The sequence below is a fragment of the Myotis lucifugus genome, unplaced genomic scaffold (assembly GCF_000147115.1).
Source record: "Myotis lucifugus unplaced genomic scaffold, Myoluc2.0 scaffold_24, whole genome shotgun sequence".
NCBI classification, from domain to species: Eukaryota; Metazoa; Chordata; class Mammalia; order Chiroptera; family Vespertilionidae; genus Myotis; species Myotis lucifugus.
Window position 1 is genome coordinate 8,740,076 of NW_005871072.1, and position 25,476 is coordinate 8,765,551.

Genomic DNA, 25,476 nt, shown 5'->3' on the forward strand with positions numbered 1-25,476 from the left:
CAGTGGACGGATGCAGGCGGGTCACGCCGGCCAGCTTTCCACCGCCGCGCAAACTTGAGTTACTTTTGCGCGCGGACAGGCACGGCGCCGGAGCGATCCGAGCTAGCGGTTGGCAGGGACGTAGTGGAGGTAGCTGACCCGTGTCCCGTCTTCCTGACTGACCTCCAGACCCCGAACGCTGCGGAGCGGCCACCCAACGCCCACAGGAGCCGGCAGCAGCATGCAGCCGCTGCCCAGCCTGTGCGGACACGCCCTGGTGGCCCTGATCCTGGCCAGCGGCGTGGCGGGAGTCCAGGGACAAGAGAAGGGATTCCCAGCGACCGGGGCCACTCCGCCACTTCTGGGGGCCCGAGAGATAATGACGCCCCCTACGAAGACCTCCAGGACAGCAGGGTCCAACGCCAGCTGGCCGTGGTCGTCCGCACCTCCGCAGACACCTAAAGCAGGGAAGCCGGCCGGAGCCCCGCCTCACGCCCGCCCCCCGCCCCCGTGCGAAGGAATCATTGAAATCAAAGACACTTTCAAGTACATCAACACGGTGGTGTCCTGCCTAGTGTTCGTGCTGGGCATCATCGGAAACTCCACGCTGCTGAGAATCATTTACAAGAACAAGTGCATGCGAAATGGCCCTAATATCTTGATAGCCAGCCTGGCTCTGGGAGATCTGCTGCACATCATCATTGACATCCCCATCAATGTCTACAAGGTAAAAGGCGCCAACTACTATCCTGAGGGGAGGGTGACTGGTTAGAGAGCGGAAAATGGGAAAGTCTTTGGCAGGAGCTTACTCAGGATGATTCATCCCCCTCCTGAAACTCAGTGATCACTGGGACCAAACTTCCTTCTGGTCTTCAGTACCCCCTGCTAAGCGTAGAACCATTGTAGTCCCAGACGGGCAGCATGGACATTACTTGGGAACCTGTTAGAAACGACATTGTATGACCCCACCTCAGACCTGCTCTGGGTGGGACACAATATGTTTTATTTTATTTTAAAAGCCCTCCATGTAATTCTGATGAACTGTGAAGACTGAGAACCACTGTTCCTGAAAAATCTTGTCCCTAAGTCCAGCTCACAGGACACATTCTCCCTGCTCAAAATGTGGTCCAAAAGCAGGATTGATATCACCTAAGTGTCTGTTAGAACTTCAGGTCCACCCCAAACTTACTAAATCAAACCTGCGTCTTAAGATTCTTAAGTGACTCATGAACACTATTAACCTTGGGAAGCATTTTCTTGGGGGAGCCTGGTTTTAGGAAACAAATGGCCTAGAAGAAAGAAACCTAGACTGGTGAGTAGGAGAATACAGTTCCCCTGCTGTGAATGACTATACTGTTCCTACTTCATATATATATATATATATATATATATATATATATATATATATATATCCTCTCTCTGGAGAGAGAGGATAGAAGGGGAGGGGGAAATAGAGAGATAGAAACATCAATGAGAGAGAAACATCATCAATTGGCTGCTTCCTGCACACCCCCTTACTGGGGATGGAGCCTGCAACCCAGGCATGTGCCCTGACCAGGAATCAAACCAGTGACCTCTTGGTTCATGGGTCAACCTTCAACCACTGAGCCACACCAGCCCAGTTACTGTTCCTACTTTTTATTGGATGCCTACAGTGGGCCAAGCACTGGAATAAGTGTGTCACTTTCCTTTAATCCTTCTGACAGTTCACAAGTGAATATTATTCCATTTTACAGATGATTAATAGTATGTTCACGTGCTCACAATGAGTTAGAGTTGGAGGCAGAAATCAGGCTAATCTATCAGGTTCCAAAGTGATAGCTGTACCCTACAGATTAGTTCATGGATCAGACCAGGGGCACTCAACTTAAAGTCTGCAAAGGATGGTTTCAGTAGCTAACATTGTTACGTGATCACCACGGGCATCAGAGGAATCAGGCATGGAGAGTAAGGTCAGGACATAAACTCCCACATGAACTAACTCTAGGTGGCTTTGGAACTCCAGACACATCCCAATATCTCTAGGTCTCAGTTTCCTCAATTCTACAATAAGGTTCTTGGTGCCCACTTATTGGGAGATTTTGGTGTTAAGAAAAATAGCCTCAGTGAAAGAGCTGGAAATTTTCAAAGGACAGTGTCAACATGTAAAACTGTTTTCCCATCATGATCAGCAACAGAAAGTCGCACAGAAAAACAGAACCAAAGTGTAAAGAATGGGAATCTGTTTTGCAGATTTTCCTAAAGCTAGTCCTGGATTCAGTACAGGAGGTAAGAAAAAAAAAAAAAAAGATGTAGTGTTGGGAAAGATTTGTAAGGGATGCTTTGATCTTGTGGCAGGAGAAATTATCACAAGGCATGCCTTTAAATTGCCTTCCATGAGTCTCTGAAAATCCAAATAGCCATATTATAAGGGCATTCTAGAAACTTCTGAGGTATAGAGATAAGAATCAGATTACAATCCAGGCCCTAGAAGGAAATACTTGCAGAAATAAGTAGGGATAATAGAAGAAATTCTAAAATTCTGCATGGCAACTAGTGCTTATGAACTCTGAGAGTTTTCTGAGAGAAGCACAGGCTGAAATGGGCCCCTTAAATTCAGTCACAGCTCCATTTGGGCCAGAAGTGACCCGTTTGTTTCTTAAGGAGTCCCACTGACCAAATCTTACCCTTCCAACTTGGCAGAGGAATTTGAATTCAACTCGTCAAAATGACCTGAGAAACTGTAGAGCACAAGGTTTTGTGAGAAATTTTTAAATATGTGAAATAGAATCCCTCTCAAAAGGGAGATTATATCTAGTTTTGCTAGGCTTGCACAGAATTTTGTAAAAAGCCAGCTTAGAGAGGTCCCAGTAAACCCCACATGTTAGACACCTTCCTAAGTCAGCCAGCAGCTGAAGGACTTCCGGAAGCCTGGGCTGAGAGCGTTTTCCTTCCGTGTGCTGCTTTCAGACAAGATGTAAGTCAGCTCTGCCAGGACCAGACTACTTTCTCCATTTGGTCAAATGATTACATTCAATAAAGCCAGAGAATATTCAACCCCCAGGGGGGCACGCAGGTTTTACTTTCATTTCACATTCCTTTATGATTTCCCTAGGGAATACCATTTAGTCTGCTAAAGCTGTCACTGTACTTCTGAAATAAACTAATGAGTCATTACAAATCTGGTCTTCTATAGTGGTCCTAAACAAATCCATCCCAAAGAATTCAGTCCCATCACTATGCTTGCCATCATTGAATTCTACATGGTAGTCTTTGGTTGATTTTTTAGTATGCATAAATAGGTGTCATTTGAGGTGTCATATAACAATAATGGCTACCATGCACTAGGCTACCATGTACCTTATTATGCACTAGGTACTTGGTTTACTTTATTAAATCACTACAACAAAACATGTGGTCACCCCCCCCCCCCCCGCCATTTTATGGAGAAATCACCTGTTGGAGAGGTGAAGTCACTTGCTCGGTCACACCACTAGAACATGATAAAGGTAGGCTTGAATCCGGGCCATCTAGCCCTGGACCCGGTGGTCCTCCTCGTTCCCCCTGCAGTGAGTGAGCTCAGACACGTACACCTTTCTCCAACCTGGTGTGTTGTTATGGCTGCACTGGGGAGCACTGGTGGAATTGTGACACACTCCCACACAGTAGGATACTCGACAAGCATTTTCTGTTTTAATTTGAGTCATGCGAGAATTTCTATCTACTGAAATCCCCTTCTAATGGAGTGTATAATACTGATAATAGCTATTTACCAAAGGCTTTATTTACCAAAACACTGAATCCAGGAGTAATTAAAAGCCATTGAATGTGCTGATTGTGACACCGACACCATATAAGTAAGTTTTTAAAAATGCATTGAGAATTTCAGAGTAGCCAGGTATTCTACTTCACAGAAAGTAATTTAAGTGAATTATGCATGCCATTTAAATGTATCCTTAAATGGAGACTTGAGTCTCTAAACCAGTGATTTCTAATTTTCTGGGTTGTTTTTTTTTTGTGGGATGTTACAATTGTCTTCAAGAATCCAGTTAATTATTTATATTACATATAAATAATATGTTATATAAAATTTATATATACATTATAATTAATATATAATACACATATATATGCACACACAATTTCTGGGGGCTCATAGAATCCCCAAACCCATTTGTTGGCTCACCAAATGGAATGAATCTATTCCATTAATCTGGAGTTCAGCAAAGTAGACAAACCACAAAATGTCATAGATCTTGCTGAAGCCCTAGTCCTTGAGACCGCTATGGATGGGACAGGACATCACAGGGAGGTGCTGCTGTGAGGGGCTGGCAAACCTTAGGAAATAGGTCTGCTCTGCCTTGACTTCCTCGAGGAACTAGGACTCTGGAAACTTGTAGGGACAGCCAGTCTTTTTACCAGGTCTCCTGTCAGGGAGGAAATCCTGTGTTAAAGGCCAGAGAGGTTCTGTAGGACAATCAGTAAACTGAAGCTGTCCAAGTGCTTCCAATATGCATGTAAACATGCTGAAAATAAAAGCCTTGCTTACCTTCTCAGCAACACACAGCAGGGCTGTTATCCACTATATTGCATAAGACCATACAGATGAAAAATGCAAAATGCAGTCATTCAAAGAGAATATTATATATATATATATATATATATATATATATATATATTAGTGCCTGGCACATAGTAAGCAAATAAATTGGTGTGTGTGTGTATGAATAAGAATGGAGACTTGTTTAGAATTTTCTTTCAGCTTTTGTCATTATAAACATGCCTATAAATAACATCTTTGTACATATGGCTTTACAAACATGTATGACTCTATCTGAAAGGTAAATTTCTAGAATTAGAATTACTGCATCAAAGGGTTGTACATTTGTTGTTCTGACAGATATTATAATGTTGCCTCCAAAGTTGTTATAATCTTAGTTGGAATCACGATTTTATATAACATCTCCATAGAGATATACAAGTATTGATGTCTATCTCTAATATTTATATAGATTGTCCAAAAAATGTATACACACTTTACAGCTGATAGCTCAATTGATGTTTCTTTCTTTTCAGATTTTCAGATTTAACCCATTGGAATTAATAATTATTCAGAGTGTGTATACATTTGTTGGGATATATATATATATATATTTACATGGTCTATTTACATGTAATATTTACATGTATCTGACCCAAAATCCAGGGTGTAAGTCTTTGATGTGAGGATGCATCTCTCTTTATTCACAAGCTACTTATTTGTGTCCTTCCTGTACAGACTAAAATGAATGGGATAATCTAGATGTTTGTTGCCTGTGAGAGTCTATCTGACTACCAGGTTAGCACTAATGTCAAAGCTGTGTGGGAAGCAAGAGAGCTGAGTGCTCTTGTGGATGCTGTGAAGGTTTTTATATTGGTTGGTTGGTTGGTTGGTTGGTTGGTTTGTCTTAGTTTGGTTTAACAGTGATATTCAACAAGCCTTGGTAGCAGCTTAAAGTTAAAATTTTTTTAACTTCTCAAGAAGTTAAAATTTGTTGAGCAAATGATGAGTTTTTTTTAATTATTTATGGATTTTATTTAACAATGTCACTCTGTGCTCTATTTATATGCATAACTGAGTCAATGTAGTTAATTCTCAAATATAGCTTCCTTTGCCTACAAATTGCTTTTGAAAACAAATCTGCTTATAAACTGATAAGGCAAATATTGATATGGACATTAGTTTGATAAGGATCTGAGTTAATCAGTTGTTCAGTGGAGGTGGAGAGTTTTTTTAAAAGTAGACTGGTGACCTGCTGGGGTGCATTTAGATGGCTTTGCTGTTAACTTTGTAGGCTACTATTAGAAGCAAGAGGCTGCCTTCATAGCTCTGAGAGGCAAAACTGCTGATGTTTAACGTTTAACTAGTTTAGGAAGGGATACGCCTAACATTAAAATGCTGGCATGTCAAAATGTGGAATTGCTTCACTGAACCCACAAATGAGTTTTGAATCAAGTGACCTTGTCAGGTAATCAGATATTTTCCTCTTGGGACACGATCCAAACTATCTTTCTGAGCAAAGTCACCTTTCTCACTATTTGATCTTAGACTACTTGTAGTACTTAACAAGTTTGTGTGTATTGACTAGTTTCATATCTTAGAAGTAAAAGTTAATGGAACTACATAAAATTTAATTTTTGAAGTTATAATTTTCTGATCAGTAAGCAGAAGTAATGGTATCATTGGTTAGGGGAGTCTAATTTCTTCCAGGATAATAACAGTTTCTATTTCCAGTTAAGTAAGTGAGATCTTTAACTAATATTTGAATATTCTGAAATGCTTCAGTAAAATTTTGAACCCAAAATGGAACCTAGATATGAGGAGGAAACTGGTCTTGCAAGGTGTGTCACTGCCCGAGGTGGCGGGGAGGTCGTTATCAAACACCTGGGGGCCTTCCTGTAAGCCCACAAAAGGGGGCAGAACCATATCTGTAAGACAAAGACCCCAGAAGATTATAAAAAGCGAAGCCTCTGCATATTACTTCCCTCTGATTTGGAAATTATTCCCGGAGTCCACTAGTGTTAATAAGTGGGTTCCTCCCTTTCTCTAGGAAGCGTGCTTGGTATTTCTTTGCTCTTCTGCAACAGATACTTCTGAGATTCATTTATTTAAAGCAAAAGAAATTTTAAGGAGAACCAATTAAGCACATTTAATGCATTAGCTTTTAAAAAGTATTAATAAAGAGGAAGAGTATTACTTTGAATGACCTCAATTCAATTGTCAAATAAAACTAACATTCCTACCCACCTAGCACGGTGCCTGCACTAGTCAATACAAGTCAAGGACTAGTTGACAAAAGATATTATACATTAGACGTAATGACAGTGGGATTTCTCTAACTTATATTTTTATAACAGTTCAGATGAAAAAGAAGGGGAAGCTTGCTCCCCTTTCTGTATGAGGATATTGGTCATAAGTGATTAACAGGTCAATAATAGAATTCAAATAATTCAGAAACTCAAGACTTCATCTTCCCAATTTACTGCTTCACACATGAATTCCCATGACAAAATGGTTGGCAAACACTTGGCCTTGGGCAATGAGAGGTTCTTTAGGTTAACTCCATGGTGCTTCTTGTGTTTGCCTTTGATCTACAGCTTGGTCACTTCATAAATCCAAGCCTTTTAAAATGTTAAGGAAATGTTTCTTTCAACGTGGTAAGGCTTCATATCAAAGGCTTTACAATTTTTTTGTAAACGTCATTCAAGATTGAAGATATTTCCATTGCTGTACAAGAGGAAGACATAGCCAAGACTCTGTTGTTTCAGGGCCAAGACACCATGTTCTTCATTTCACAAAGAAAACCATATAAGGTTATCTCCGTGTGGCTAATATGCTATAGCTGACTGTTTTTAAAGAAACATGCCAAATGCTAATAAGTGATTAAGTGCTTTAAAGGGTGTTGACAGATAAAGCCTGAGCTGAAATAAGATTCAAGATGTAATTTATGATGTGAAACATTCTCTGTCAGTCCTTGACAAAGTTAAAAAGAGGTTGGTTATGTTTGGAAGATAGCTGAGTATGGTGTATGGGTATACAGTTGCCAACAACTTCTCTAATTTTAGACTTCTTTTCTTTTCAGTGCTTTTATTTTAGAGATTTTTTTTCTTTCTCTGTCCTTATAGATCCACTGGTGAAAATGTAAACAAATAAGAAAATGGCCAAAATGTGGTGGTAGAAGAAAGAAAGAGGATCATTCTTGAGTCAGAAATTTATTAGCAAAGTTGACTTTACTCAAGCAAATTCTCTGTCCCTGAAACTCACAGCCATAGTCCTGTGTTCTGTCCAGTGTCCCTTCTCTACTTCTCTCTTTTTTAGCCCCATAGTAGTTTCCAGAAGGGAGGAAAACCTACTCTGGATGTTTAGATTGCAGTGTCTTCTTTCTTCTCACTCAATGCTTTCAAGTCATTTTAAAGGGATTTTTGGATGCTCTAGCAATCAAATGTTTTATCTTAGTAACTTACCAGTGTCCCATAAAGAAATCTCTGAATAGAATAAAGTTTAAGATGTACAATTCCTTAATAAGTTTTGTTGAATTCATTAAGTTTGAGTCTCTTTCTGAACTATGAGGCCACCAGATTATAATTCTTCAGTTTCTTCAACTGTCACGGTGATCTTCTCAGAAGAACCGGCACAAATAAGTGACTCTAATAATAAGCTAGGTTGGTAAACAGCATTTCTTAATGCTCTTTTGATATACTTAATGTGTCAATGAAAGTTTTTAAGCACCAACTGTAGATCTATATTTTAATTCAGATGATAGGAGAGTAGAAATCCATCTATTTAGTTACCTGTTACAGACATGAGAATAAATTTTATTGTAACACTGGTGGGGAAATGTATTTAAAGTGAATTTGAATTTCTCCTATGACAAATTTAATTTTTATCTTTTTTCTATCCGTTTGCTACTTTTAGAGATTTTGTTTTAAGTGCAGGGGTGTTTCCCAGCATCTAGAAGGGTTCAGGAATTTGGAGAAGGCGCTGAAGCATAAATTAATAAAGAAACTAGAAATATAATATAAATGTGTAATCCATGGGGGAACCAGAGGAAGCTTAGCTATAGGAACCAAGTTCTCCTGAATCTTCAGACCCCTTGCTCTTTATTAACACAAATTGTCCTAAGGCAAGGCAAATATACATATCAAAGGTTAAGGTTTGGTATAAGGTAGGCATTGTGCCTTCAGGTGGAACTGCCTTCAGCTGTTCAGGTGTTTGGCCAGCAGGAGGCAATAACATGTAGATTAAAATGCCCTCAGCTGTCTGGCAACAGGCAATAATATTTGCAAATCTTTAGGTGTGGGGAAATGCCCTTAGCTATTCCAGCAGCAGGTAATATGTATTCAGCCCTGCTGAATCCCCAAGTTCCATCCACCTTTTGATGAAACTTGTATCTATGACATGCTGGAATTAGCTTCTGGCATTAAGGACCTTAGTTCATATACATGGAGTCATCACTTTATTTCAGCAAGCCGTAGATTCTTTTCAGAGTTGTGGAAAGCCCGGTTTTGTGGGTGTACATGCAAGAGATTCCTAGGGAGAGAGCCTCTGTTTTTGCACATCTCCAGGAGGCACTGCTCATATTCTGGTCTATTAAATAGCCCTCCTGGGGGACAAGCTGACATTATCTCTGACCCACATATTTCTAACCCACATGGCCCAATCTGTAAGAGATTAAATGCATTTTAATGGTTGCAGGACGTAACTTGTAATTGATATTTGTCTTCTAGGGTACTGGTAAAATGTATGTCAAGAAACTATTTTCTATGCACTTGACCAGCAGCTTCCCTTAATTCTCTCTGTAGGTATGAATACAAAAAGAAAAGGAGCTCTGACAAGGAAATCCTTGAATGAGAGTGCCCTACATTATTAAAATGCTAGTTCACATGCAGAAAAACTCTTATCTGCTTCAGGAAGCAGAGATTTAAACACAGAAGAATACACCCTATTCCAAAGTTGTGGAACACAACTACTCCATTATTTCTCTCTTTGACTCTTACTGTAAAAACATAATACAGTCATTTGAAACAATTGTTCACAGTTCATCATGAGATGGAACGAATAGCAATCTGGCAAAGTAATCCTGGTTTGTCTTCGTTAATACATAGCTCACCCGCCCTCTTAAATGATCATCTCTTATAGGGTCCCTATGCTTTCTGCATCCATCTCCACCAAATGTGCAACTGAAGCTTCTCATAGAATCCCATTAGATAGTGAGAAACACTGGGTTCTGTTTTGCATCACTCATTTCCTTGACAGGTTTGAGTAGGAGAGAGAGGGTAGAAGAGGAATTTTTGCTTTTGACCTTTTCCAGCCTGCTTGGAAGGCAGAACTCCAACAATAGAACAGCCAACCTTCACACCTCCAGGCCCTGGCTGTCTGTGTCAAGAAAATCTGATCATCTCAAAGGGGGGAAGACATGGATTAGACAAGACAAAAAAATGCAAAGTTATCTCAATTCTCTAAAGAACTTGTTTCAAATATGAGAACTGAAAAGCTCATGATACGAGTTTCATAAGATTTGCTTTCAAATGAAATTCATTCATTCATCCATTCACTCACTCATTCACCTACTATTCAACAAGCATTTAAATGAGTAACCACTGTATGCCAGACACTGTGCTAGGCATTAAAAATGTAGTAGAATATTCTGAAACAAGCAGTTAAAACTCAGTGTTAGCTCTTAATTAAAAAAAAAGAAAAGAAAAAAAATGGTATATATGGTTAATGAGGCAAATGAACATTTGTTAGTGTAAGATGGTTAACTTTGGAATTTCCAAACTTTATGGGGCTTGATTCCTTTGGGCATTAAGAGTGGTGTGTATTACAGGATTTTCTCCATTTAATTTCTCAAGAATGTAATTTTTAATTAAAAAGAGAATTGAAAAATGTAAATCCCTACTTGGAAAGATTTGTAGGACTCACTTAATACCCTTAAAGAAAGGATATTTATTTCCTGGTCATGTTATTTATTCTTTTATAAATAAAAGTAAATAATTTTATTACCTAAAAATAATTTTATAATGTAATATAAAAATAATTTATTTGGATTCTGGGTTTTTTGTTTGTTTGTTTTTTCCTTTCTTAAGCAGCTATTCCAACCTAAAGTTATTAAACTATAGCCATCCTTGAATAGAAACCTTATAATCATTACGGTCATGTCTTTTTTCAATCTAGTGATTATTTATGTATTTGTGTTTATTCATACAAAAGACATGTGCTAGAGAAGCAGTATTAGCCTAGGGCCATGGTCGGCAAACTCATTAGTCAACAGAGCCAAATATCAACAGTACAAAGATTGAAATTTCTTTTGAGAGCCACATTTTTTAAACTTAAACTATATAGGTAGGTACATTGTTATTAACTTAATTAGGGTACTCCTAAGGCTTAGGAAGAGCCACACTCAAGGGGCCAAAGAGCCGCATGCGGCTCGCGAGCCGCAGTTTGCCGACCACTGGCCTAGGGAAAGGAGTTAGCACAAGCATAGGCTATCATTTGTCAGATGGACCTCTTACTGCTTATAGGACCCAAAGTAACCAAAGCTCTCCCTTGGATGAGCCATCACAATGTGAAAACCAGCATCAATTATGGGAGTATATTCTAACCGGTTCACCTATGCTAAATGATAGGTAATAGATATTCAAACTTAATTTTAAACAAGACCTAAAATTTAATTCCTGTAGCAGGAACCTAGAAAAACTTGTTTGATTACATGTTTGATTTGTTTTCAGAATTCAAACCTTGCCCTAAGATAGCTAATTTAATGGGGTAAAGTCCAAAGAAAAAAAGAAATATAAAGAATAAAAATGCCGTTGTTGGATTTATAGTTACAGTTGATCCCTCTTGCAATAAAGACAATCAATCTCTTCCACTAAGAGGAAAGCTACTAGTATATTGTTGGACTTCAGCTTGTTAAGTGTTGGATGTCATTATTTTTGTCACTAAATAGTGAAATAATTAATTTCCAGGAATTATAAAAATCCATAAGAACATTTTCAAACCAAATTTTAAAGAGGGCATCTTGATTGAGAGTGATATTTTTTAAACTTCACAACTTTTCTTTCACCCAGTGCTTTGCTTATCATTAAACAAGAAGTTGTTGTCTTTGCATTTTAAATAAGCTCCAAGCACTAAATGGCTCAAAGACTTTCTTGATGGAGGCCACTAAGAAAGATATGAGAATCAGTAATGGGAACGGTTTCTGCTATAAGCTATCTGGCTCTTCTCGGTGGATCCACAAAGCTTTTTGATCAGAGAGAGGCTGAGACTGTCAGTCATCCTCCTTCTCACTACACAATAATAGAAGTGACAGTGGGAGCTCATCTTTTGTGGCCCCTAAGGACCAGCAGCATTCAGGCCTGAGAGGCAGAAATCCTGAAAGCTGATAAAGGCTACTGTTCCCTATTTTGTAGTTCCTTTTCTTTTGTAAGCGCAGATTAGAAAATTGTAATCTCTCCGTTATGATTAGCTTTCTGACTATCTCTGTGTTGAACTTGAAGAGAATTGTTATAATTTTCAGTTTGTGTTTCCCTATCCTCTGTGATAAGTTGGGTCAGAGGTTGAGCCGCAGGCCTCCCAGTGGTATGAAGGGCAATAATCCAGTTTCGAGGCTGAGCCAAAAACAATAGTAACCGCAAAGCAGGGCCTGGACTCAGTGCAAAGCTCATTTTCATTGGCCAGACTTCTTTCCCTTCAGTGGCCTGGGAGCTAATTCATCTTAAACCATCTGATGGCTGTACTTCTGTGATACTAATATTTGCATATTTGGAAATAGTTTGAGACAATAAAATACTTGAAACTATCAAAAGTATTGGACGTTATGTGAATAAAATAGGTTCTTAGAAGAAAGTTTTACTCTGTATCTAGATATTTTACCATTGTTTGACACATAGCCCTGGGTTTAAAAATACTAATAGTGATGTTAACTCTAAACATTCTTTTTTTCTAACATCAGCTTCTTCAAAACACTAAGACTCTAGAATAAGACCACATGGGTTCAAATGTGGATTTATTACTTAAGTGAGTGACCAAGGATAACTGTATTAGCTGTCGAATGATGAATAGCAAATTACCCAAAAACTTAATGGCTTGAACAATAAGCATTTATAACTCACTCCAAGTCTGTGGTTCAGGAATTCAGGAGCCACTGACTCAGGTTTCTCATGGGGTGCAGTCAACATATTGGCAGGGGTTGAAGTCATCTGAAGGATTGCCTAGGGCTGAAGGATCTTTTCTTTAAAAAAAAATTTTTTTTATTGACTTCAGAGAGAAAGGAAGAGGGAGAGATAGAAATATCAATGACAAGAGCGAATCATTGTTCAGCTGCCTCCTACATGCCCCCCACTGGGGACAGAGGCCACAACTGGGCATGTGCCCTAACACGAACCTTGACCTCCTGGTTCATAGGTCGATGCTAACCACTGAGCCACACTGGCGGGGCTGAAGGATCTTTTTCATTCGCACACCAGGCAAACTAGCACTAGCTGTTTTCAGGAGGTCGCAGTTCCTTATCATGTTGGCGTCTCCGTAGAAGTGAGTGTTCCCTGGATGGCAGCAGGCCTCCCCCAGAAAGAGCAATCCAAGAGAGAGCAAGGAGGAAGCCTAATGCCTTCCTTTTATGATGTCACACATCAGATGTCACACTCAGATGTCACACATCATCACTTTCACCACATTCTGTTCATTAAAAGCAAATCATTAAATTCAACCCACATTCAAGGGGGGGGGGGAAATGGTACTTCATATTTTGAAGGGAGGAGTTTTGTTTTCTTCTTATTATTATTTTTTCCTGATACATCTAAGGACAATCAGTATGATTAGACAGACTAGTGTCTGGATAATTTATACCAAGCTGGGTCTGTCAGAGCCCTTGTAACCGGCTGGAACCTATTTTTTCTTATGTTTCCAAGGGCAATTGGCAGTTCTTTCAAAGCATCTTGAGTTCATTGCTGGTTCAGACCTGTGATACTTTGAGTCTGCCCCATTTTAAGAAAGGGATCCACTTTTCACATGACAAACCTCTTTGAGTTTGCTGACTCCTCACATCTGACATCCAACCCATCAGCAAGTCCTGGTGGCTCTACCTTCAAAATATATGCAGTCTCTAACTCATTCTCCTCAGCCCCAGAGCACCACACAGTCCAGCTCACCACGACCTCTCACCAGCGCTTCCTTTCTTGACCCCTTTCAATACTACATTGAGCACCCACAGTGATCTTTTTAAAAACATAAATAAAACCATTCTATTTTCCTTTTTTAAAACCTTGCAATGAATTTCCTCAAAACAAACAAACAAAAACAAAACAAAACAAAAAACATCAAACAATTTACTCTACAACTTCATCTTCTGGATCACTCCTCAACAGTTTCTGCCCCTTCCAGCTCACCCAAATTATTTTGACCTCAGGATCTTTGCACTAGCTCTTTCCTCTGCCTCAAATGCTCTTTGCATGGCTTACTCTTTTATTTTAGTCAGGTCCGATTCAAATGTTGCCTCTTCGGATAGACCTTGCTGAGAGGCCTACCAGAAAGTGTGGGGAAGCATGGGTCTTGGTTGGAAAGCCTGTAAGAAGGAATCTCTGAAAGGTCAGTGGCCTCTGCCTTGACTTTTCCAAACAAGTATGAGTCCCTGGGTGTTTTACTGGAATCTCTATGTTTAGACTTCAAAACATCCTTACTTAAAGAATACTTTTTCTAAGGATACTTACCCTGCTGATAGTATCTAGAGGTGAATTTTATTTCAAGCTGTGCTATAATAAAAGCCTAAGGAGGCAGGTAAACAGGGCTGTTTGGTTCCTATAGCCAAGCAGCCCTTTACCCCTCTCTTTCACAGAAACATGTGTCAGAGTAATCATTCATCCATCACTCAGGGCAGTGATGGTGAACCTATGATATGCGTGTCAGAGCTGACATGCAAACTCATTTTTTTGGTTGATTTTTCTTTGTTAAATGGCATTTAAGTATATAAAATAAATATCAAAAATATGTCTTTCTTTCACTATGGTTGCAAATATCAAAAAATTTCTATATGTGACACGGCACCCGAGTTAAGTTAGGGTTTTTCAAAATGTTGACATGCCGAGCTCAAAAGGTTCGCCATCACTGACTCAGGGTCTGCTGGTCAGCCCCGGCAAGAAAGCATCCCAAATCCTACCATACTTCCTTAATATGATGACACCCCCTGTGTTATCATCTTCAATATTTATGTGTTTTTTGTCTGCCTCCCTTACTAGACTGTAAGCTCCATAAAAACAGGGAGTTTTCCTGTTTGATATGATATGCACCCTGACCTCAGAATGCTGCCTGGCACACAGTTATGAGTCAATTGATTAATCCAGAAATCACTAGTCGGACCTACAGATATATTTTGTTAATACAATGTTACCTAACAGTGTTTTTTAAAAATATTGTTTAGTTGACAACTTTTATAAACTATGGGATTTCATATAAAAACTAGAGGCCCGGTGCACAAATTTGTGCACCAGTGGGATCCCTCAGCCTAGCCTGTGGGATTGGGCCGAAACCACCTCTCCAACATCCCCTGAGGGGTCCCGGATTGCAAGAGGGTGAAGACCAGGCCGAGGGACCCCACTGGTGCATGATTGGGGCAAAGGAGGGATGCGGGAGGTTGGCCAGCCAGGGAGGGACCATGGGAGGATTCTAGGGCATGTCCAGCCTGTCTCACTCAGTCCTGATAAGCTGGACCCCAGCAGCAAGCTAACCTACAGGTCAGAGTGTCTGCCCCCTGGTGGTCAGTGCACATCATAGTGAGCGATTAAGCGGCCTTAGCATATCATTAGCATATTACACTTTGATTGGTTGAACAGATGACCAGACACTTAGCATTTTAGGCTTTTATTATATAGGATTCCCGGTTGGGGCTAAAAATTAAGAGGTTGTTTTTTTTGTTTGTTTTTAGAGTCCTTTGGCAAAAATCATGTCATGTTTACTAGCAGCTGCTCCTTTTAGACAGGATTTACCCCATACCCCACCACTCCCTATTGTATTCCTGACACCGATGACCTTTTTACCTCTGGTTCCCTTCACTCCTCTGTATTATCTGCCTGGCCCTGCAGGCTTTTAGGACCCTAGAATAAGCATATTTATGGTAAGTTTTCCAATATTTGTCCTACATATCAGTGCAATTTTTTATGTAAAACTTATAAATGAAATTGGTCCCATGTTGGATTTCCAACTCATATTCAGACACACATTTGGTGCCATTCTAGTTATAGAACAATCACCCAGCTTAACAAACTTTACAAAGAACTTTCACTAATAAAAGAAAGGAAAGACTCAATTGTGTTTCAAAATAGTTTTTACTTTTAGAAGGTTATTTTTAAAAACATTAAAAAAGAAAACATAGATTTCAAATACTTTTCTTTATTTTCAAAACCTCATGAACATTCGATCCAGATGTTTACCTAAAGTGATTCATTTACCAGTGTGGGGCACACCCAGTTGTCCTAAAAAAGAAAATAACTGAGTTTAACAATAGATGGTTACATAGTCTGAAGTCAGATCGAGAAAATACATATATGTATATAAGAGCAATAACTATGTCTTTTTCCTCATTGTATAACCAGTTCCTATGTTTATATTAGGGACTTGAACATATAGTAAGCATCTGCTATTTCTCCGGAACTATATTAAGCAGTTGCAGAACCCATATTCTGTAAAATTTCTAGAAGTGCCAGACAGCAAAAACTAAACAAAACAAACAAGTAAACGTTATAACATAAACAATAGGAGTTGATAAGTACTATAGATAAAAAAGAATGTGGAGTAGGGTAAGTAGAAGGGGACGCCTGACTGATTACTGCTCTTAATAGTGTGGTCAGGGTAGGTCATATTAAAAAGATGATATTTGAACAAGACCAAAGAAGGCAAGGGAGTTTGCCCAGTGTTTCTGTGGGGAAAGAGACTTTCAGGATAAGGAAAGGTCTAGAGTAAAGTCCAAAGGCAGCAGCATGCCTACTCAGGCTGAGTTACTATGCAGTCAAGTAATTGACTAAGGTAAAGAATACGTTCTTTGTTCTTTACCTTAGTCAATTACTAGGTAAATTGACCAACAGGAGAACTGTGTTCTTCCTAAGGAACATTTATCACCTATTTTTAATTAAATTATTTTAATTTTACCATGACCTAAGCATTGGGGACTCCATAACAGTGTAAGAGACATTCATAGAACTTTAGCTTCACATTTGTAAGGGGAGCTGGCCCCAGTTGGCCCCTCAGTGGAAATCTTGACCCTAAGCTACTATAGATGCATAGCAAACTCTTATGAACTGGCTGCATTTTCTTTTCTTTTTTTCAATATGTCTTTATTGATTTTAGAGAGAGAGGAAGTGAGAAAGAAAGATAGATAGAAACATCAATGAGAAAGAAACATTGATTGGCTGCTTCCTGCATGACCCCTGTTGGGGATGCCACCTGGGCATGTATGTGTCCTGACCAGGAAACCACCTGGTGATCTCCTGGTGCATGGGACAATGCCCAACCAACTGAGCCACACTGGCTGGGCTAGCTGCATATTCATTATTCCCAGCACACTCTCCTGTTTCATATATCAAACATTGGTGCTTTTCAAAGGAGTAGTCCACGAGGAAAAGAATAAGAACTGAAATTTGTTATCTTACTCTGCATGTTAAGTACTCTCTGCTACATAATGCAGTTCAGAGGGGGACTCATGAAAATCTCCCTAATAGAGCTTCATGTCTCCTCAATGCAGCTACTCGCCAGCGGCTGGCCCTTCGGAGTTGAGATGTGCAAGCTGGTGCCTTTCATACAGAAGGCCTCTGTGGGGATCACTGTGCTGAGTCTGTGTGCTCTGAGCATTGACAGGTAAGAGCAGATATTTAAGTCAGGTATATCCTGAACACTCTATAGTAACTGCTATGTTACTTAGAAAATAGCTATGAAATTCACTAAAACCAGGCTCGGCCAGATGGACAAACACTTCTATTTCGCTCTTCAGGTATCGAGCCGTTGCATCTTGGAGTCGAATTAAAGGAATTGGGGTTCCAAAATGGACAGCAGTAGAAATTGTTTTGATTTGGGTGGTCTCTGTAGTTCTGGCTATCCCTGAAGCTGTGGGTTTTGATATGATTCCCACTGACTACAAAGGAAGACCTCTGCAAGTCTGCATGCTTCATCCCATTCAGAAAACAGCCTTCATGCAGGTAAATTTTACTCCCCCCCCCCCCTCCCCCCGCCCGCCCTTTCTGTTCTCGCCTTAAAAATATTTAGCTATTTTCCCCCTGATTTCTCCTCCTTGGAAGTTACTGATTTATGACTGTCCTTGGCATAAATTAAGAGTGTAGGTCCCAGGACTGAGGGTTAACAATGACTAACGACCCAAGCTGCAAGAAGCTGGGTGCCTATTTCTCCAAGAATCCCCTGGCATTCAGAGATACAGATAAACCAGGTTCACATGAGAAAATCAATCTGAATTTATAGCTTTTCTACTCAAACCCCACAAGGACCAGCAACTACTACATTTTTTTGCATAAGACAGCACAGCAATCATCAGAGGGAGCAGATAGTGCAGTGATTGATCAAGTAGAAGTTGCCCTGGTATAGATGGATTCTGAATGGCAAGCCTGTCCCCTCTAAAGGGAAAGATCTCGTTGCAAAGAAGCTTTCATCTTGGCCGTTTATTCAAGAACGTTTAATCAGGTGATAGGAAAAGGATGTAATGCTGGTCACCAGAAGATAGATCCTAAGTGTAAAAAGCTCTTCCCAGCAGAATGAGTGAAGAAGAGTTCATACAAAGGGGGCTCATCTAAGGATCACCAATGATTATTTTCCATTTCATATCTAAGAAGACTATATAAAACTTTATGAATTCTATATATTATGATAATCAAGAGATTAAAGAAGGATATTAATGTAAAATTGGGAATGAAATTGCTGTCTCCTTGTTTCTTATTAGTTAAAAGAGGAAAAAGTACTGCATTGATTGTATAAGTTCTGCTCCCACACAGACATGTCTGGAGTAACAATTTTTAAAAAGAACAGAAAAAAAAAAGAAGAAAGGGTCGCTTTGATTTTTTTAATTGATTAGTTAGATTTATACATTACAGAGCTAAATGATTAACATAAACCTTTTTTTGTATCTGTTTTTCCCATGAAATAAATGTGTTAAGAAGTGAAAATTTCCCATAAACACTATGATATTTTTACATACTCAGATGTAGTATTTCATACAAAGAATAGCATAAGGAAAACTAGTTTGTGTGAAGACAAAAGTATCTGAATTACCAAATATTTTAAATTCTGTCTAACTGATTAAAGTTTAAAACATATTTATAGCCCATTGCTTTCAAGAACTGAAATGACTTTTAGGAAAAGTTTGTTTTATTTAATAGCAGTACTTAATTATTTGCTCATATGTGACCTGAAAGAGTCTATATAGTGTTTATAAAATAGATCTACAGTACTTTAGGAAATAATTATTCCATGATGATTTTTTTTTAAATTTAACATTTGCTATATAGAATTTTTTTACCGAGAATATTAATCATGAAATTCTCTCTTCCCACAGACTCAGATAGAGAGCAGGCAGACAGCTCTTGTGGGAGGGTTATTGGGGTGGAGAGATTGAGGGAAAAAAAAGAAAGAACTGATGGACATGGACAACAATGTGGTATTGGGAAGTAAGGGGGACTAGCGGAGGTAGAAGAGAGTATGGGGGGGGGGATAAATGGTGATGGGAAAAATAACATAAAATAAATAAAGATGAAATTCTCTCTTCCCCACAGTTTTACCAGAAAGCTAAAGATTGGTGGCTATTTAGTTTCTATTTCTGCTTGCCATTGGCCATCACTGCACTTTTTTATACCCTGATGACCTGTGAAATGTTGAGAAAGAAGAGTGGCATGCAAATTGCTTTGAACGATCACTTAAAGCAGGTAAGAAAGTAGAACTATTTCTAACTCATGATTATAATTATGATTATGGTTGTGAATAACAAAAGTATTATGATGATATATTAAAATTATTATATACTAGAGTATATCTCCTTGTTCTTGCTCAGGTATTTTTCTTATATTACCTATCTAGACATAGTCTATATAATCTAAAGAATCTAGAGAGAGCTATTACTTTTCAAATATGAATCTCTAGTCATTTTAGTTTTAATTCATATTAATTATTCAATTTAAAGCTTAGTGCCCTGAATTTTTGCAAATGCCACTGACCTTTGTATACAATATTAAATATTCGGTTTGGAAAGGAGAACACTGTGATTACAATGAGCCATCATCTCAGGGTCTGACTATGTTTTTATTTCAGAGACGGGAAGTGGCCAAAACAGTATTTTGCCTGGTCCTTGTCTTTGCCCTGTGTTGGCTTCCCCTTCACCTCAGCAGGATTTTGAAGCTCACTCTCTACGATCCGAGTGATCCCAATAGATGTGAACTTTTAAGGTAAGAAAAGTAAAATAGAGATAGTTTTGTAAATAAATGCCACGCAGAAATTTTCATTGATCCTTTTCATAGGCAGAAAGAGAAAGTAGCATTTTTCTGATCCTTAGGGAGCAATTAAGATTCCCACTTTTTACCTTCACTTCTATTTTAAAGGAAAGAGTAAAGGGGGCTTAGGAGAACACTGGGAACAGAGAGCCAGAATTATCCACATAAGTGTATGGCATGCTTGGAAATATCCAGTCTGATTCTCCTTTGCACATTGTAAAACATCCCTTTTCAGCCAGCCCCAGCACTTCTAAATACAATTTTATTTTAAAGGGGAGAATTGGGCAAGGTATGGGGGAGGGTGTGTGGGATGGCAGAGACAGAGAATAAGAAAAAGAGAGACAGAGGGACAGAGAAGTCACTATCAGCAAAGACCAGTAATAAAGTCAAAACCATTGTGTATATGGGTAATTTTTTTCTTCATAAAAACACAACAGTCTGTAAAGAATACATGCTCAGAGCAGCATATTTTGCACTGACAGGTTTTGGGTTATTTTTGCAGCTTTTTCTTGGTATTGGACTACATCGGCATCAACACGGCCTCCCTGAATTCCTGCATTAATCCAATAGCTCTGTATTTGGTGAGCAAAAGATTCAAAAACTGCTTTAAGGTAAGAGAGTATTCCAAGATAAAATGGTCTTTTAAATCTGGCTTCAAATATATCTCTTCTAATCTAATCTAATAAAAGAGAAACATGCAAATTGACCATACCTCCACTAAATCCCAAGCCATGCCCACCAGCCAATCAGAGCGACTATATGCAAATTAACCCAACCAAGATGGCGGCCAGCAGCCATGGAGCTGGAGCAAGCAGGAGGCTAGGTTGCCGCGGTGATGGAGGAAGCCAAGCTTCCTGCCTGCCCTGGCTGGCTGTGGCCTCTGCTCAAGGCAACAAAGTTTCAATTATAGAAGATAAATAAATCCCAGATACCTGCTTCCAGCCAGCCTCCACTGGGAGCTTGGGTGGCTGGGGGTTGTGGCCAGCCTGCAAACAGCCATCAGCCCCTCACCCAGACTGGCCACACCCTCATGGGGTGAGGTTCCCCACTGGGGGGCTTGGCGAGCCTGCAAACAGCCATCAGCCCCTCACCCAGGCTGGCCAGGCACCCCAGCGGGGACCCCCACTCTAAAGGGGCTGTAACCAGCCTGAAAATGGCCCTCAGCCCCTCACCCAGGTTGGCCAGGCACCCCAGCGGGACCCCCACCCTGATCCAGGACACCCTTCAGGGCAAGCCAGCTGGCCCCCACCCATGCACCAGGCCTCTATCCTATATAATAAAGGGGTAATATGCAAATTGACCCTAACAGCAGAACAACTGGGAATGACTGGTCACTATGACACACATTGACCACCAGGGGGCAGACGCTCAATGCAGGAGCTGCATCCTGGTGTTCAGTGCGTTCCCACAGGGGAGCTCTGCTCAGCCACAAGCCAGGCTGACGGCTGCCAGTACAGCGGTGGTGGTGGGATCCTCTCCTGCCTCCTCAGCAGCTCTAAGAATGTCCGACTGCAGCTTAGGCCCTCTCCTCACTGGCTAGTGGACATCCCCCGAGGGCTCCCAAGCTGCCAGAGGGATGTCTGACTGCCAGCTTAGGCCCAATCCCCTGGAGAGCAGGCCAAAGCCAGCAGGTGGACATACCCCGTAGGGTCCCAGACTGCAAGAGGGCACAGGCCGGGCTGAGGGACCCCCACGAGTGCACAAATTTTTGTGCACCGGGCCTTTAGTCTATTAATATTTCTATTCAGAGAGCTCTAGTAAATTTACAGTTTTCCCTTGTTATTAGACCATGGATGATTTTTTAATATATGACTTTTGCCCTAGCTGGTTTGGCTCAAAGCATAGAGCATTGACCTGCGGACTGAAGGGTCCCCGGTTTGATTCCAGTCAAGGACATATGCTGGGTTTCGGGCTTGATCCCCATTGGGGGGGTGTGCAGGAGGAAGCCGATCAATGATTCTCATCATTGATGTTTCTACTCTCTCTCCCTCTCCTTTCCTCTCTGAAAATCAATAAAAATATATTAAAAAAATAAATAAAATATGACTTTTGCTCACATATCACTATAGTTGATTTCCACCTAGTCAACCACTCCTTACTGCTTCAACCAATCAGTTGTACTTAGAATTGCTTAGAAAAGTAATAAAAATTACATGCTTTGATGTCTGACAGACATCATGTGATGAATAAGAGCTAAACCTGAATTAAATGCACTCATCTCATTTGGAGTAGATTTTGGACTGACTGTGCAGCACAATTTAAAGTATAACTACATTGGTCTCTTTTTCACATGAACATGAGAAGAGCAAATCAAACAAAGAAATTGAATTCAGGTTCTAGCTCTTCTTTTCCAACTTCTTAGCAGGGATGTGCTACTTGATGTGGAATATGTCTAGTTATTTCTCATCTGGCTGCTTGCATTGTTACATTCATATGTCCATCCATTCACTCCTTCGATAATCTAGCGTAGAAAAAAGTATTTCCTCCCCTTCAGTGGGAATGATCCATTTGTCCCTGGTAGTTCATTATTGGAAAGTCAAGAACTTAGCTTTCTTGTAAACTCTAAGGCAGTCTATAAAAGTCTTTGCCCACCCATAAGCTCATAGATTTTAGAGCTAGGAGAAAATGTACATTAAGATCAACTCCCTCATTTTATAGAGGAGAAAACAATGGACCTCCCATTTCCTTATACATATAGATTTTCAGAAAACAAACAGAATAAACAAAGTTTTGAATATTTAAAAATCCAGGGAAAAATGGATAAATAAAACCGAGACACTTATATACTTTATAGTGTATCATGTAACAGTATTGAGTAGGCACATGAGAACAGCATGTGGCTGAAAACACTGGCAATGTAATATTGAGTTCATTGATATGGAAAGATGTCTATGACACTGTCAAGTGAAAGAAAGCCAACTGTGAATAGTACATATAGTACAATTTTATTAAAATTAATTATGCACATAATTACACACACACGCTCATGTACAGTCATATATATATATGTACATGGTGATATTTCTGCTTGCATTGGAAAAAGTCTTGATTTACATATTTATAAAAAATTAAGAGTATTTCTCAAGTAGTCAAGGGTAAATATGAAGAATTAAGAGTGGCTTCCTTTTTTATGTTAATTAAAAGGTGGGAATTTTAATTTTATACATTTTTCCTTCTTTGTATCTTCTAGCTTAAAAATAATTATCATAGGCTACTTATGTAATTGTATGTTTTTTTAAAATATCTATTTTTTATTGACATCAGAGAGGAATGGAGAGAGAGATAGAAACATCAATGATGAGAGAGAATCATTGACTGGCTGCCTCCTGCACACTCCTCCCTCAGGATGGAGCCCACAACCTGGGCATGTTCCCTGACCGGGAATGGAACCATGACCTCCTGGCTCATAGGTTATGCTCAACCACTGAACCATGCCGACTGGGCTAATTACATGTTTTTAAGTGAAAAAATAAGAGAAGCACAAAAGTGGCCCAAGAATTCCCAATCATGCAAAGAAAGTCAGAACCCTAGGGAGTAGGAGTCGTGACAGTATAACTGATGTAAATATATAATGAGTGCCTTTGTTTTGTGCAGTCATGCTTATGCTGCTGGTGCCAGTCATTTGAAGAAAAACAGTCTCTGGAGGAAAAGCAGTCGTGCTTAAAGTCCAAAGCTAATGATCAAGGATATGACAACTTCCGTTCCAGTAATAAATACAGCTCATCTTGAAAGAAGGAATCATCATTTAATTCCACGTTCCTCATTTTGGACAGAAGTGATTAAGATAATGAGGCATTTGCCAAATCAAAACAAACTGTGTGTTTGCACAAAACAATGGAAAAATTTAAGAGTGATTATCTTCTTAACACTCAGAGTTACACATGACATTGTATAAGCTGTTTACAGTCTAAAAAGAAAAGCAGTGAGAATTAAGAAAGCTTCATTGTGAAAGCTCTTAATTTTTTACAGTCAGCACTTCAATGTAGCTCTTAATAACTTCTAGTATATTCATACATCACTTACATTTAAATTGAGCTCACTCAGAATTTCTATTAGAGAGATTTATTTTTAAATTAATGTGAATCTGATTTAAAGAAAAAATGTGTCACTGTAAAACAGAATCTTTAAATGAAGTTTAAATCAATTAATTAAAAATTTTAATAATTCTATTTAAAGAACTCTTTTATTAATAGTGTCACACCATTGGTTGGACTATTATTGGATGCAAAATGTATAAGCAGTTTAGCTGGTGTATGATGTTTTTTTGACATTGGAAACATTTAAATGATCAGAAGGAAGTATCAGAGAGATACAAGTTTTTGAAAGTCATTTAACTTTTTATATTCAGGTGAGATCAAATGTCACAAACAGAAAGAGAAAGTCGAGAATACTGTCTCAAAAGGCTACTTTAAAATCTCTCATTTAAGAACTCTGCAAAGAAAACACTACCTACAATTTGTTCAAGATTCTCAAAACATTCTTCTTTTAATATTACTGTTGTAGTTTAAACACTAGTTGTTTAGTTTTCTCATCAGTAAATACTTTGCTACAATACACAATGTGTAGATGATTAAAATAAGGGCAGGTCCCAGGTTCCTATCCTTACAATGGAGGGATGCTAGTAACCGCAGGATGGACAGAATGTGACTTGCCTGGAGCAGTGTTCACATGGCAAAGGAGAAGGCAGCACCCTCTCTCACTCCTGCTGTAGATAAAATGGTTTCTGGCATATGCATAAAAGTTAGAATAATATTTTTTAAGATCACACAAATTAGGCAATTTAACAGCTTATTACTAATTTTTATATTATCTTTGTAACTAATAGAAAAAAGTTCTTGACGTGGTGCTTTTCTGTCACAGGCAAAACTGTCTTTTTGAGACAATAAGAACGTCCTATTTTGTGCATCCTTGCTTAATTCTTTCATCTCTGTAGCAAAATGCCTTATGTTAACTTGGGATGAGATGTGTGTGAAAGCACAAGAGAAAACGAAAGAGAGAGGAAATGAGGTGGGGGTGGGAAGTAACCCATGGGGACAGAGTCCCATTCTTAGCCTCACTTTCGTCACTGCCCGGTCACATAGATGCAAAAGGTCCTGATTCGGTTCCAGCAAAACACAGTGCAATGTTCTCAGAGTGACTTGAGGAACAAATTGGTCCCAAGAGCTTTAACTCACTCTTAAAATATAACAGAGTTTCCACTTTATTTTCTTTTGGTAATCCAGGGCCACATGTTGGAAATAAACTGGCCACGTTGCTTTCTGCCAGCATCTAATTGGTGATACAGCCAGCCCAATCCCAACGATATGGCTCCAAAGAAAGGACAATAATTAATTCACATGCCACCTGAATTCTACTTACAAATCCCTCACAGTCTTTTTTTTATTAATTTCTTCCCCATCATTGCCTGTTATCACAAAAGACATTTCAAACTTTGGATTTTAAGCAAAATAAAAAAAATAGACTAATATTTTCACAGTTTGTTAATAAATTTTTATTTAAGTTTTAGCT

The 25,476-nt window shown here is 39.2% G+C and overlaps 1 protein-coding gene across 1 annotated transcript; it reads left to right on the forward strand.

The window, feature by feature from the left end:
- Window positions 1-13: 13 nt before the first annotated feature.
- On the forward strand, window positions 14-23,703 carry EDNRB (endothelin receptor type B). The gene is made up of 7 exons (XM_023751719.1): window positions 14-706; window positions 17,226-17,338; window positions 17,472-17,676; window positions 19,258-19,407; window positions 19,790-19,923; window positions 20,471-20,579; window positions 23,563-23,703. Exons 1-7 carry the CDS (start codon window positions 221-223, stop codon window positions 23,695-23,697), a joined length of 1,332 nt encoding a protein of 443 aa, XP_023607487.1. The 5' UTR covers window positions 14-220; the 3' UTR covers window positions 23,698-23,703.
- Window positions 23,704-25,476: the final 1,773 nt, after the last annotated feature.

What these genes read in the sequence shown, in the direction of transcription:
- EDNRB (XM_023751719.1), top strand. Translation starts at nt 221, where the DNA reads ATGCAGCCGCTGCCCAGCCTGTGCGGACACGCCCTGGTGGCCCTGATC. An exon ending in TCCCCATCAATGTCTACAAG is followed by an intron (nt 707 to 17,225) that starts GTAAAAGGCGCC and finishes TCCTCAATGCAG; the next exon opens with CTACTCGCCAGCGGCTGGCC. An exon ending in TGAACGATCACTTAAAGCAG is followed by an intron (nt 19,408 to 19,789) that starts GTAAGAAAGTAG and finishes TTTTTATTTCAG; the next exon opens with AGACGGGAAGTGGCCAAAAC.